The 12,723-nt window shown below is 41.7% G+C and overlaps 1 protein-coding gene across 1 annotated transcript in view; it reads right to left on the reverse strand.

Annotated features, from left to right (window-relative positions):
* Positions 1–12,723, reverse strand: part of HSD17B4 (hydroxysteroid 17-beta dehydrogenase 4) — a 108,061-nt gene continuing 95,338 nt past the window's right edge. Inside the window, exons 23-24 of the mRNA XM_019554992.1 lie at positions 3,695–3,822; positions 1–860 (exon numbers count right to left, since the gene is read on the reverse strand). Of these exons, the coding sequence (XP_019410537.1) occupies positions 771–860; positions 3,695–3,822 (218 nt within the window). The 3' untranslated portion in view covers positions 1–770. The remainder of the gene's footprint in view (positions 861–3,694; positions 3,823–12,723) is intronic.

A 12,723-nucleotide genomic window follows, 5' to 3' on the forward strand; every position in this document is an offset into this window, starting at 1 on the left:
GCTTTTTCCCAACATGTTTTATTACACCATGTCATTTCCTTAGACAGAAGTACAAAGCTTTCAAAAATGCACTGCAAGAAACATCTAATTAATATAAAGGGGCTTACACAGAAACACTCAGTGAATTTTCATTTAATTGGTATAATATTAAAAGTAAATTTGTCTAAATGAGAAACCATACCAAATGACACAGTACCAAATCCACGAACCTTCTCATCTAAATAGAAAAATGCAGACCATTATCTGGTGGACATAAAAAAATGCAGACTCAAAGTTAATGATTAAAGCCAATTTCTAGTTATCAGATGATTAGAGGAGGCCACAAAGAGGCAGTGTACTAAATATAAAAAGTAAGACCTTTCTTTTGATAGGCAGTGTAAAAAAAGAGAGAGGATGACAGCAAGATTAAAGAAGACTCCAGACAAATGGAAGGAGGCACTAAAGTGTTTTCTTAATTTAATTTCTCTTTAGAAATAATATAGAAATATATATATTTCTGTATGAACTACATGAGTTTTATTTAGATAAAGTTATGATATGACAGAAATATGATTCTGTATTTTTACTGAGGAACAGAAGATAATACTAGTAGTTAGTAGATTCATGTTTTGCCCCTGCAACAATCAAATCAACTTTTTTATTAGCAGTAAAGTGAATCAGAACATAGCAAGAAATCTGCATAATGCTCCAGAAAGTTTCAAACTCTGTTTCTGCGATGACAGCCATTCTTGCTCTTCTAAGGTGACTACTGTAGGAGGCCCTCAAGCAATTCAGAGTTTGGCATAATCTTTGAGAATCATCTCCAGCTTCTGGCTTAGCATGATATTACCTTTCAGTTTGAGTTTACCAGAAAAGAATGCCTGCAGAACACAGAAGGAAAACAAAACAAAACAAAAAAATACCACACATAAGTGCTCATCAACTGTTTGACCAATCTCAAAATGTCTGTTTTTGAAAGTACATTGAGATTTACTTTTATTCAAGTTTTAGTGAAAAAATCCTCACCAAGCAAAGTCAGTTAGTTAGACATAAAAGGCGTTTTAAGCCTCACCATATATAACATCCAGTATCACTAGCAGTAGCTTAGGTAGGGCAGGCAAGAAGGGCACCAAACCTGGGCAGTGATTTAGAAAAGGCATCAGCAACATCCAACAGTGCTTTGCACCCATACTTTTTGGCACTCAGGATTAGTTGCCTGTACCCCAACCCTATTCTCTTGCACTCGGCTAGTATACAGAAAGCTAGTGATTAGAGAAAGGTGTGGGAAAGACAAAATGTTTGCTGAAGGAAGTGCATAAGGATTTTGTTTTCTAAGATCTCTCAAGCAATCCGCTCTTAAAGGGCATTTATGTGTGTGCTCCCGGGTGAGGGGCACTTTATTTAGAGGGGCTCCGAGAGCTGCTCTAATTAAAGTGCCCAGAGTGTCTTTGCATCAGCGTTCCCATGCTTAAAAGTGGTGGCGGGGGTGCCAACTAAAGCTCATTGAACAAGCTCTAAAAAGTGACCCCGCCACCATTTTTAAGCACAGGCACACTGATACATGGGATGCTGGAGTCTGCTGCAGTACGGTAATTACCATGCTGCAGCAGACTTGATTAATCAATTACAGCACATGGGAGAAGTCTTGTTGCTCATGTATAGGTGCCCAAAGTGTTAACTGCCAGAATTTAGCATCGACATGAAAGGCCCCACTATCATTCTGCCATGCCCCTCAGAATGCAAGGCATGAGGATGTATCATGTTACTACTACAACTTCAGGGAACAGGAAAAAAAATAGTGAATCCTACTTGTGCTCCTAGTACAGGGGCGAGCAATTATTTTGAGTGGATGGCCGCTTACTGAGATTTGACAAGCTGTCAAGGGCTGCATGGATAGCCCTGCCCCCGGTCACCATCTTGTGACCAGAAGTCCCACCCTCTAACCCCTGACCTTTGCCACTTGATGCCCCTTCCCTTGCCCCCACAAGTACTCCTTTCAGCAAGGGGTTTTGCCATCTCGGAACCAGAAAAATACCAAATTATATTCTAACAAGCAAACATCTACAAGACTCATTAATTTGATTTAAAAAAATATTTTTGTCTTGATTTACATGCGTTTGTGTCATGTACACAGACATGACTGAGCATGTAGGTATGTGTGTGAATATGTGGGGTGTGAGTGCGTATGGGGTCTGTGGGGCGGATGGTGGCTGGGGTTTGCATACGGCAGGGTGTGGGTGCATGTGTATGGTGGGGTGTGCTTGTGGGACTCACCCTCTGAATACACACACAGCCCCTGAGCCTGCCTGCATGTACACACATGCACACACAGTCCCCAAGCCTACACACACACACACACACACACACACTCTGTCCCCAAGCCTGCATACACAAATACTCCCCCTGACCCTGCATACACACTGCCAAGTCTGCGCTTGCACAAGTGCATGCACACACAATGCACACACACGCTGCCTGAGCCAGCACACACACACACACACATCCCCCCTATAGCCACAGCCACTCCAGTGGGGCTGAAGCAGGGCAGGGGCAAGAAAGCAAGGAACTGGCTGGGGGTGGGCAGGGCTGCGTTGCTCAAGCCTGCTGAGAGGTCCCTCTGGGCCTTACTGCCCCTGGCTCCCGTCAGCTTTGAAAGGCAGATGTGGGTGAATAAATATTAAATTTAGTAAACTTTTAGGGGCCCTGTGGGCCAGACAGAATGGCCTGGTGGGCCGGATGTGGCCCAAGGGCCATATTTTGCCTGCCCCTGTCCTAGTAAGTTTACCAGTAAACTGAAGACAGTTGTAGGGAATGTGGATAGAAGTCAAGGTTTCTTTAGGTAGAAATTAACAAACTATCAGTGGCTAACTGCAAATAACATACATGAACTGCAATCACTTTAATCTTTAAAATAGTAAGATATGCAAGTGAATGTTTTGTTTGTCCAGGAGTTTGCTTGCTTTATGCAAAAGGTGACAAAGAATTTTTACTGTTGCTTATGCAGTTATATATGAGTTGCATAAAACATGCAACAAATGATCAATTTTATATTCCAAGTACTCAATCTCAGTTTCTCTACCTAATACAGGAAGACCTAATTAAGATTTTGCATTTAACCAATTTTTAATCTATAATCTGAGTAAAATTATATTAGAGGTACAACAGGCAGTTCTAATAATTTTAAATACGTCAGGAAGAATTGCTGAAGATAGTAAAATGAAGATTCCATTTTACACATCTTAATTTTTTCCATATGCAAACTGCCTAGCACTGGAGAGATTGTGTCCGGTTTTAATACATCTGTGTTTGCTCATAAGAGATGCACAGTCCCAGAACAACAACAGGTTCTGCTTCTTTACTATATTATTTATTATACTCATAACAGACAAAATATTAGTTGTGTGTGTCAGAGTATTAGCATATCCACGTAGTTTATACAAGTCATTCAGAATGGTATCTAAGAGATCTCTTTTACTTCTCTATAACTAGAAAAGGGAAATGATGTTGTCTTATACATATTGTGATAACTGGGGATCTATAACAGTGATCACCAGACACAGAGGCAGAACCCTCTAGAGAAGCGCAGGGCTTGGCACATCAACATCAAACAAGACCATCTTTTCACTCAAATTATCTGCAGATTATAAACTGGATTACTGAGATGTTTCTGAGTGGAATAAATAAAGATAAACGAAGTAACATGGCAAAATGTTACCTTTTGTGGATTTAAATTGCCTTGTACCACCTCCATGAAGTCTTCATCAGAGAGCGTGAAGATGGTATCAGCAGAACCCTGTGCAGGGCCTTGATATACTGTTCCAGAACCATTTTTCAAGTCAATAGCTATGGAAAGAGAGTAAAGTTAGGTATGGGTTGTGTGAGTTTTTTTGGTTTTTTTTAACAAAGGTAAGAGAACAAAGAGCCATATTAGTAATCTATTACTACATCTGTTCTACACATAGCTTTAAGTTGCCACCAATTCTGGAAATCTATATTTTTTTTCTAAACAAAAAATAAAAAAGGTTCTAAAACTAAAATAAACTGATGTGTCTTATAATAAAACACATTGGGAGGTGTGATCTAAATCTGGTGTCAAAAGAGTGGCAGTTAAATGGGACTTTACTTTCAAATTGCACTTTGTCAATATGGGTGCTTACAGATGTGGAAAAAACAAAGAAAAAACAGCACTTTACGTTCACTTTGGCATGCCCCTGCACCAAGCACAGCGCATGCCCAAAAGAGGCATCCAGAGCTGTCCCTATCCCAGGGAGGGTGGGGAGCAAATAGGGACGACCATCCTGGGCCCCGCAGAGTCAGGCAGAGCGGCCGCAGCGACTCTCCGCTGCCACTCCAGCTTCGCATCCTGCCGTTCGCCAGCACCTCCCCCTGCTGCGTCCTTCTTCACATCCAGGGCGTGTGGGCAGGGCTCTGCACAGGCCCTGCACTCTGCTTAGGTAGTCTCTGGAGGCATCACATTAATTTGTCCCAACTCTCCCAATGTCTGTATAGCTCAGGTGCTTTAGCTGGGCCTCATTGAATCAGCTATTAGATAAAAGTGCCAAAAAGCCCCACTGAAGCACCCGATCTCTACAGATGCTGGGGAGTGGGGTCAAACTAACACACTTCTTCTTCTGGTAAAGTGCTGGGTTGTTGGGGGTTTTTTGGGGGTTTTGTTTGGAGGGGGGAGGGGGTTATTTCCATTAGCAGTTTTAATTATTAACTCTCACCAGTTTTCTTAAGGGAGGAAAAAGGAATATGGCGGGGGACCTGAAAGATGCATTGCCTGATGACCACTATGCATAAATTCCAACTGCAAAGCTATTAGGGCAACCAAGGGGAGTTAAGTAACTAAATATTTTTTAAATCCTGTACTCAAGTGTTTTTAATGAATTATTGCAACGTTAATCATAAAAAGCTACATAATTGTGCTATTCCTTTTCATCAGTTACACTACATGACATGCCAAACAAATCTACCTAGCATGAAATGGTAGTTTTGAGGGCAATAAATTATCTTATCTTGAGGTAGCGATCGAACTGTATGGTTTGACAAGCTGTTCAGATTTTTGCAGAGCCTTGTACTCTCCACTTGGTTAGATAGCAGACCCCAGATTGTGTATTTCTACACATGGCTGCCTCCATAAGAATCTACACTTTGCATGAGTTTATTCAGGCCAAAATGCAAAACTGTCATCCAGCAAAATTAAATGCTATGCACATGTGCATTACAATAAATCTATCTGCTACAGAATAGCCTCTCATGAGAGCTTTTTGTCCTAGCCATATGCACACATGGTATGTGCGATCCCATGATATCATTTGCAATTATGCTGACAGTATAGTTAGCACTGGAAATGATTAATAGATTTTTGGAAGGAAGAGTGAACATAAAGGGACAAGATTAAACTGCTCTATGCCAGGACAGCAAAACATCTGTTTAAGCAGGAGCAGACAGCTCAATATTAAGCAAAATCACCTGTCTCTTGGGGAAAAACAAAGTTACAGCTTTGAGAAAGTTTCCAATACAAGCCTCAGGTTGATGACAAGCGTGGAATCTTCAAAAGCTTAACAGAAATATGGATGGATGTGGATCTGGCGGACCCATCACTTCCATCTATATTATCCTTATTGCTATCAGGATTCAAACAAACTGCCCTGAAACTGCTTGCCACTCAGGCTAAGGACAGACATTCAAAAAGCGGAAGCCTGAATTGATTCAGCCTTTGCAAGTTACTCTCTGCCCCGGCTGCATTCTCGTGGTGCAGAGATGGGAGGGGAATTCATTCCCACCCTACCCCCTTAGGCTTAATGGGGCCATTCTGGGACAGCTGCGATTCCTGCCTGCAAGGCAGTGAAGGGAAGAGGGGGAATAAAGCCCCTCCTGGGCAGTCTGACAAAAGCTGCTGCCCTTCCCTATCCCCTCACTACTCCAGCAGTAGCATATGGCCAGGCGCCATCCCAGCATGGCCCCATTAAGGTGAAGGGGACAGGGACAGGATTAATTCCTCTTTTTGTCCCTTCTATCCCCAGAGAACACAGCCGGAGTCTGCCAGCCCCAGCCATCCGCTCCACCTCCACCACTCCCTGCTCTCCAGTAGACAGGCAGGCCCCAGCTGTGGGGGGAGGGGAAGGAGGGAAGCATTAACCCCCTCCCTGCCCACTTTGCCTTAACAGGGTGATGCCAGCCGGTGTCTCACCATGTCCCTGCCCCTTCTCAGGTTAAAACAGAGAGGCAGGCCAGCCCTGCTGCACTGAAGCAGAGAGCCCTGCCCAGAGAGCATGCTGGGATGCAGAGGGACTGCAATTTAACTTAAACCAGGAAGGGATCTGGGACAGACATTGCATAAATCAGTTTGACCCAAATCAGTTAAGTCTGATACTACATTCAACCAGGTTTACCTTAAACCAGTTTCAGAATGTCTAAAACTGGTTTATGTGCACTGACCTTCTGTGGTTACAGGTTTAAACCTGTTTCTGATCACTTAAACCAGTGCACGTGTAATGTCTGTCCCTAGCCTCAAAGAGCAAGGTTTTTGGTTGTTTCTTTTTTTAAAAAACATGGCACAACCAACTTCCTTAACATCCTGAACACTAACCACCACTTCAAGAAGTTTATACTTGTAACCAGGGTTGTCACCAGTTTGTAAACCAACATCCCACACCATGAAAAGCACAGCTGCCACCCTGAAATTGGATTATACTTAGATTTGCCACAGCACATTGCACAAATTGTCTACTCCATCCTAACCCACAACTTAATTTTCAACAATCATCACTTCCTTCAAACCAAAGGAACAGGAACAGCTATAGGTAAAATAAAGTAAAATAAGAATTGCCTCTCAATATGCCATCCTCTTCATGAGCTACCTGATATAAGCAATTCTTAGAAAACTGCACTATCAAACCTATACTCTACTTGCATTTCAAAGTTGATATTTTCATCATTTGCAATGAACTCCTGGATTCACTCACTGGACTTCCATCACAGGTTTAACAACTATCACCCCTCAATCTAATTGTCCCTAGAATATTCCTATTAACATTTCAGGTATGACAATCCAAACCTAGGATGGCACCCCACAAACCATTATATGCACACAAATAAAAGTTACAGACCACTATACTTGAATCCACAAAACCAACAATCATCCTAAACACACCCCAAAAAAGTTGTAATCTATTGCCAGGCCCACATACTACCACTTCTGCTCAGCAGAGAATACTAACAATATCCATCTTGAAATCTGCCTTCATACAAGGACAGTACAGCTGAGATATAGATTATGTCTTTGAAAAAGTCACCCACATAGCTTGCATTAATCAGGTACAACACAAAAAGAACCCCCCTGCAGCCCCTACCCTCACCTGCACGACCTCCCATGCTCCACTTCCAGCTTTCAAACAACTCCCTACCCTAACCCAACTCATCAAAAAGCAAACTCCCTGCTCTTCAAAAAGCCATCAAATGTGACACAGTCTTGCCTTAACAATAGCTGGAAAATGTCAGCAAATCTACACTGCTGTAAGAATCACCACTTCCAACACTGAACCTATCATAACCCATAGATCTTACTCATTCCTATACCAAAAACCATAGTATAATCTCATTCACTACACTGAATGCCCTCATGGAAACTATGTGGGTGAAACTATCCTAAATTATTCATCAGAATGAATGATCACAGATAAAGATGCAAGACAGACACACCAACACATGCAGGAGAATGCTTTTTCACACAACATCCACTCCATACTGAGCTCAGTTTCCTTATGCTCAAGGGAAATTTAAAAAATACCTTCAAAAGTTGAGCCTGGGAAAAAAATTTGCACACTGACTGGATACTAAGAACCAAGGACTGAACATAGATATTAACTTCAGGACAGATCCGGAGCCAGGTAGATTCTAGTTTCTTTACACTAAAGGCATCAGCAATCCTCTTGCCTCTTGGAAGGTCATGATCTTCTACTAAACAAGCTGCCCTTTCCTCTGTGATTTGTTTATCCACTGCCCCTGGGAATTTCTCTCTTCTCCAATTTCACAGCCCCATAAACTGTTTTTAATCTTTCACTGTGCTTACTATTTCCACAACTTGAAGGTGAAACAACTGCACCCAAAGCTTGTCTAAGTGTATCCCAACCATGCAGTTGGTCTAATAAAAGATAATCACTCAAAAAAGACTTGCCTCTTGCATATTTCCTGCACCATCATAGCTATAACATCACTCCAATACTACCAAAGAAATTCGCAGTAACTCTCTTATTCAGCAATTATAATAAATAAAGCACTAACTGCATAATATTAAAGATTTGCTGGATACTACAAAAGTTGCAACAGAAACTTAATTATTTAAAATAAGAGGTCTAGAGATTTTTTTTAGCATTAAGATTTCTGTCTTCTTTTCATGAGAAGTCAGACAGCGTGCTTTGAACTTGTGTTTTCAATTTTTGCCCACTCTATACAATACAGCTTTTTTTGCCTGATTTAAAAAGAATAATCTTAAACCTTTGCCAAATACCTTTCTCTTCCTTAGAGACTCAGCAATTCCTCTCATTGTGCTGTATTTCAAAGTCCTATTTCTGCATATAAAATGTCCTGCCAAAATAATCTACTACAAGGCTACAAACTGTCAGGTATTGTGCCACTTGTTTAGAAGAATATTATGACAGGACATGCATTGCCAATTCATTTTTCGCATTTTGAAAATTCCCAGCCATTTTTTTTTGCTCTCTCCTCCGGCTTTTCCACTCCCTGCGTGTAAAAACAAAATCACTCAGATGATGTTTCTGTAAGGACATGACATCTCTGATTACAGAGTCCCAGCACTTCCACAGTGTTAAGACTGTTAGACAGCTCTCTTTATTGGACAGATTATAAATTCCCTAGCATTTCAGAAACGGCTTTCTGTGTCAACTGCATGCTCTTACTCCCCATAGATTTTTTTTCCTGAAAGCTTGAGTTAAATTGGACCAACTATGTTAAAACAAACCAAACCAAACCAAACCAAAACCTATCATTTTCTTGCCACTGTTCTAAAATTTGCTCACCCTCCCAAAACTCAGAGTCGGCTTGCCCTAAAAGTATCAATTTTGTTGCATGTTAATGTCCAGTGAGAACTCAGAATATGGACAAACATACATATGTAGTAGCTTCAAAAAGGGAGGGGGAGCTGCTTCACAGTAGCAGCTGTGATGCTATAATTGTTTGGTGTGCATGAGCCTTTAGCGGTATAACTGAGCTAAACTGCCAACACTGACCCCAGATGAAGCTGGTTTTGCTACACTTGTGCAACTACACAAAACAGTGACCCTGTACCAGCTGCTTAGCGTTCCCAAGCAGATGCTCCCTGCATCCGCTTTCAAAGCTGCTACAACCATATGCTTGCCCACATCCCCACTTGAAGTATAGAGTTTTTAGTAGTTATTCTTGTATGTTACAACTTCAGTCTGGTATGGCCACCCACTCTGCAGACAAATTAAAAACAAGATAGGGATGAAGGAGAAGCCCCATACTTAAAGTTTTACAAATGGAAAAGAAATCATATGGTCGAGTAGGAGCATTGTTGTAGCTTTGATGGTCCAGGAAATAGATGAGAGGCAAGGGAGATTTTTTGTGCTACCTTCTACTGAGCCAAGTATATAGTAGGAAGAACTGTTAGACGAGTGTTTGGGATCAAGCACCCCTCCCAACTATACAGTGGTCCAATAGTAGCACAAAAAACCCTTGCCTTGGAGAGGGAGGAAAGCCATGGAATGCCTCAAGCATCACAACAAGCTTATTTTCCTAAAATGTCCAAGGCTAGGGACAGAATTTAGAGATAAACTGGTTTAAGTAATCAGAAACTGGTTTAAACCTGTAACAGAAGAGAAGCTCGGTACACATAAACCAGATAGAAAATGGCTGAAACTGGTTTAAGATAAGCTTGGTTGAATGTAGTTTCAGACTTAACTGATGTGGGTCAAACTGAATCATGAAACTTCTGTCCCAGTCACCTTCCTGGTTCAAGTTAAATCACAGTCCCCCAGCTTCCCACCACGCTCATCTGGGCTGTGCTGTGCTGTCTGCTCCAGAGAGCAGGGCTGGCCTCGCCTCTCTGCTCCCCAGCTGGAGCAGTGAGGGTTGGCTGACAAGAGGGTTGGGGGGGGCAGGGACGGGACAAGCATGTTGGGGATGCAACCCAGTCTACAAGGGTGGGGGACTGCCCCCCACCACGACAAACCCTGGCTGGAGTCTGGGGCGAGGGAGGGGTGTTAAACATGCCTTCCCATGCTCAAACATACTGCTGGCTCAAACTGTGGACTACAAATCCCAGAGGCACCTGGGGAAGAGGAAGTGATGAGCAACCCTGCTGAGTCCTGCTGGTATGATTCTGCCCTGGAAATCCCATAGACCTCAGGGACAGCAGGAAGAGGAAGTGAACATAAAAACATCAGAAACATATTGGGAGTTGTAGAAACTTCCCTTTCACCTTTCCTGTTCTCAGCTATAAGCTATGTAAAATCCCTTTTTAAATATCTACAACCTCTTTTGTAAAGTTAGAGGATCATAAGCAAGCTTTTTAAAATACTGCTTCCATAGGCTAAGCAGGTGGAGCATATGAAATTCCAGTGAGTCATGAAATGTGAATTTCATAGTGGTTAAAAAGCTCCTCAGGTTACGTCAACACAGCTTAGCTGTCATGTGTTCTTAAATACGTCTCTACTTATGCCCCAGAGACGTTATGAAATCTGCCAAAAGAGCCTGACTGATGGAACCTGTAAGTAACATGAGCAGCACTGATCTATATTTAAAGCCACAAACAAAAATACCAGTACATTCATTCACTTCTGACGTAGGAAGAGTAAATTACTGCAGACTGTTTGCGGCTTTGTATTTGGTTTAAACAAAGCTGAAACCCCATGAGTAACCTATACACCAGCCAAAATATTTATAAGCCTTTCTTTATGGCTCAGACTGAATAAACTAACAGCCTGATTACCCCCCCAGGTACTTAACACGCTTAAGTTTTGTCATCAGGAGGAGGTGGCATGCGGTAAGAGTTAGGACAGTGTTGGAACTTGGATAATAAGTCACCAGACTTTCCAGTCTTTAATTTTTAATGTAATACTCTATTAGCTTTATTGTTCAAACTTTTCATCCTCCTGCTCCACCCAACCCATCTAGTTTGTCATCTTTTGTCAGTAGCTAAACCCATCTTGTAAGCTACTGTACACCGAGAAAAGCCCAGTGCAGTCACAGCCTTGTATGAATCAATGAGAGGCTATATTCAACCTCAGCTCCATCTCAAAGTTTTGCTTAAAAACTGAAAAAGGAACTGCACCTGTATTTTACCATTACATCTACTTGTATTTCCCAAAATACAGAAAAACCACTTCAACCTTTCTAGTACGTTAAAATGCAAGGCAGCTGCCAGATGTTTGCAAAAGCAGACAAATTCTCAGTAGCTACATGAGAATGTGCTCTGCACATAAAGCTCTGCACTTTTTTTCCTCTGCACAAAAACCTGAAGCATCATGATATCATATGCACTTCTCAAACTTCAACTGCAGAAAACAAATGAGGTGAGATACTTTCATGAAACACAGGGCATACTGAAGATATTAGAGAAGGTGTTGTTAAGCCTTCATTTGGAATAAGATATATAATTATGGTTACCCATGTTCAAGGAAAATTAATTCAAGCTGGAATGGCTGCAGAGGAGGGTTTACAAGAACGATTCAGGAAATGAGAACCTATATTATGAGGGAAACTAAGATGTTGACCCTGTCAGCCTAGCAAAATGCAGGCTGAGAAGACGTATGTTGTTTGCCCTAGTCCCCTGTTGTGTCAGGGTTAATGCTAGTTTTACTAAGAGGTTAGATTATGGAATTGTATAGGATGGTTTGGATAGGAATGATCCTACCTCAGGCAGGGGACTGGACTACATGACCTATGAAAGTCTCTTCCAGCCCTACTACTTTATGATTTCTATGAGATAGGACAACACTATAAATACACCCAGGGTAAATATTAGGGAAAGAGAAATACTGCCATTATTTAAGCTGAATAAGAACAACAAAATGGGTATAGACTGGCAAAAGTTTAGTCTGAAGGACGTTGCTAACCAGAGAAGTGAAATTCTGTAACAGACTTTCAACAGGAGTGATGAGGGCAAGCCTTCCAACCAGCTCCAAGATAAAGCTTGATCAATTTATAAGGATTATCCAACATAGTTGTCTGTAACACCAGACTAGATTCAATGACTGAGAAGGTTCTTTCCAACCCTGTGGGTCCCTATAGGTATGGGCCTATATGTACAGTGCTGTTGTGCCTTAAGGTTTTCAACAAGCTAGCGCAGGTGCTGCTAGAAGAGTAGCTATGTTAGTAGGAAATTCAGCACAGGTCGCAGAATTTAACTAAGAAGCTGAACTAGCTTGTGCTGAGCTCAGTGCTATCACAGATATTAAAAAAGTTACCTAGAGTTAGCTTAGGTTGGTGTACTGCACTGCAGCAACTACAGTGTAGACAAACCCTTACTTTCTAATGTAGCCTTTGTGGTTTACATGCTAAAAATCAACATACTTGTGAAGCAAAATCTCTTGCACAAAATTTTTCTTAAAAGTTTGAAATATGGGACATATTCTTGCAGAAGTGCAGCCCTTGCCAGGCCATGAAGCAGTGTCAGCACTGATGATTTGCTAGACAAGACAGGAGTTTCCCTATACTCTATGCCTGGGAAGGAATCCAGCCCAAGCCAGAGATGAGCTG

The sequence above is a fragment of the Crocodylus porosus genome, unplaced genomic scaffold (genome assembly GCF_001723895.1).
Source record: "Crocodylus porosus isolate Cpor-Errol unplaced genomic scaffold, CroPor_comp1, whole genome shotgun sequence".
In the NCBI taxonomy this organism is placed as follows: Eukaryota; Metazoa; Chordata; order Crocodylia; family Crocodylidae; genus Crocodylus; species Crocodylus porosus.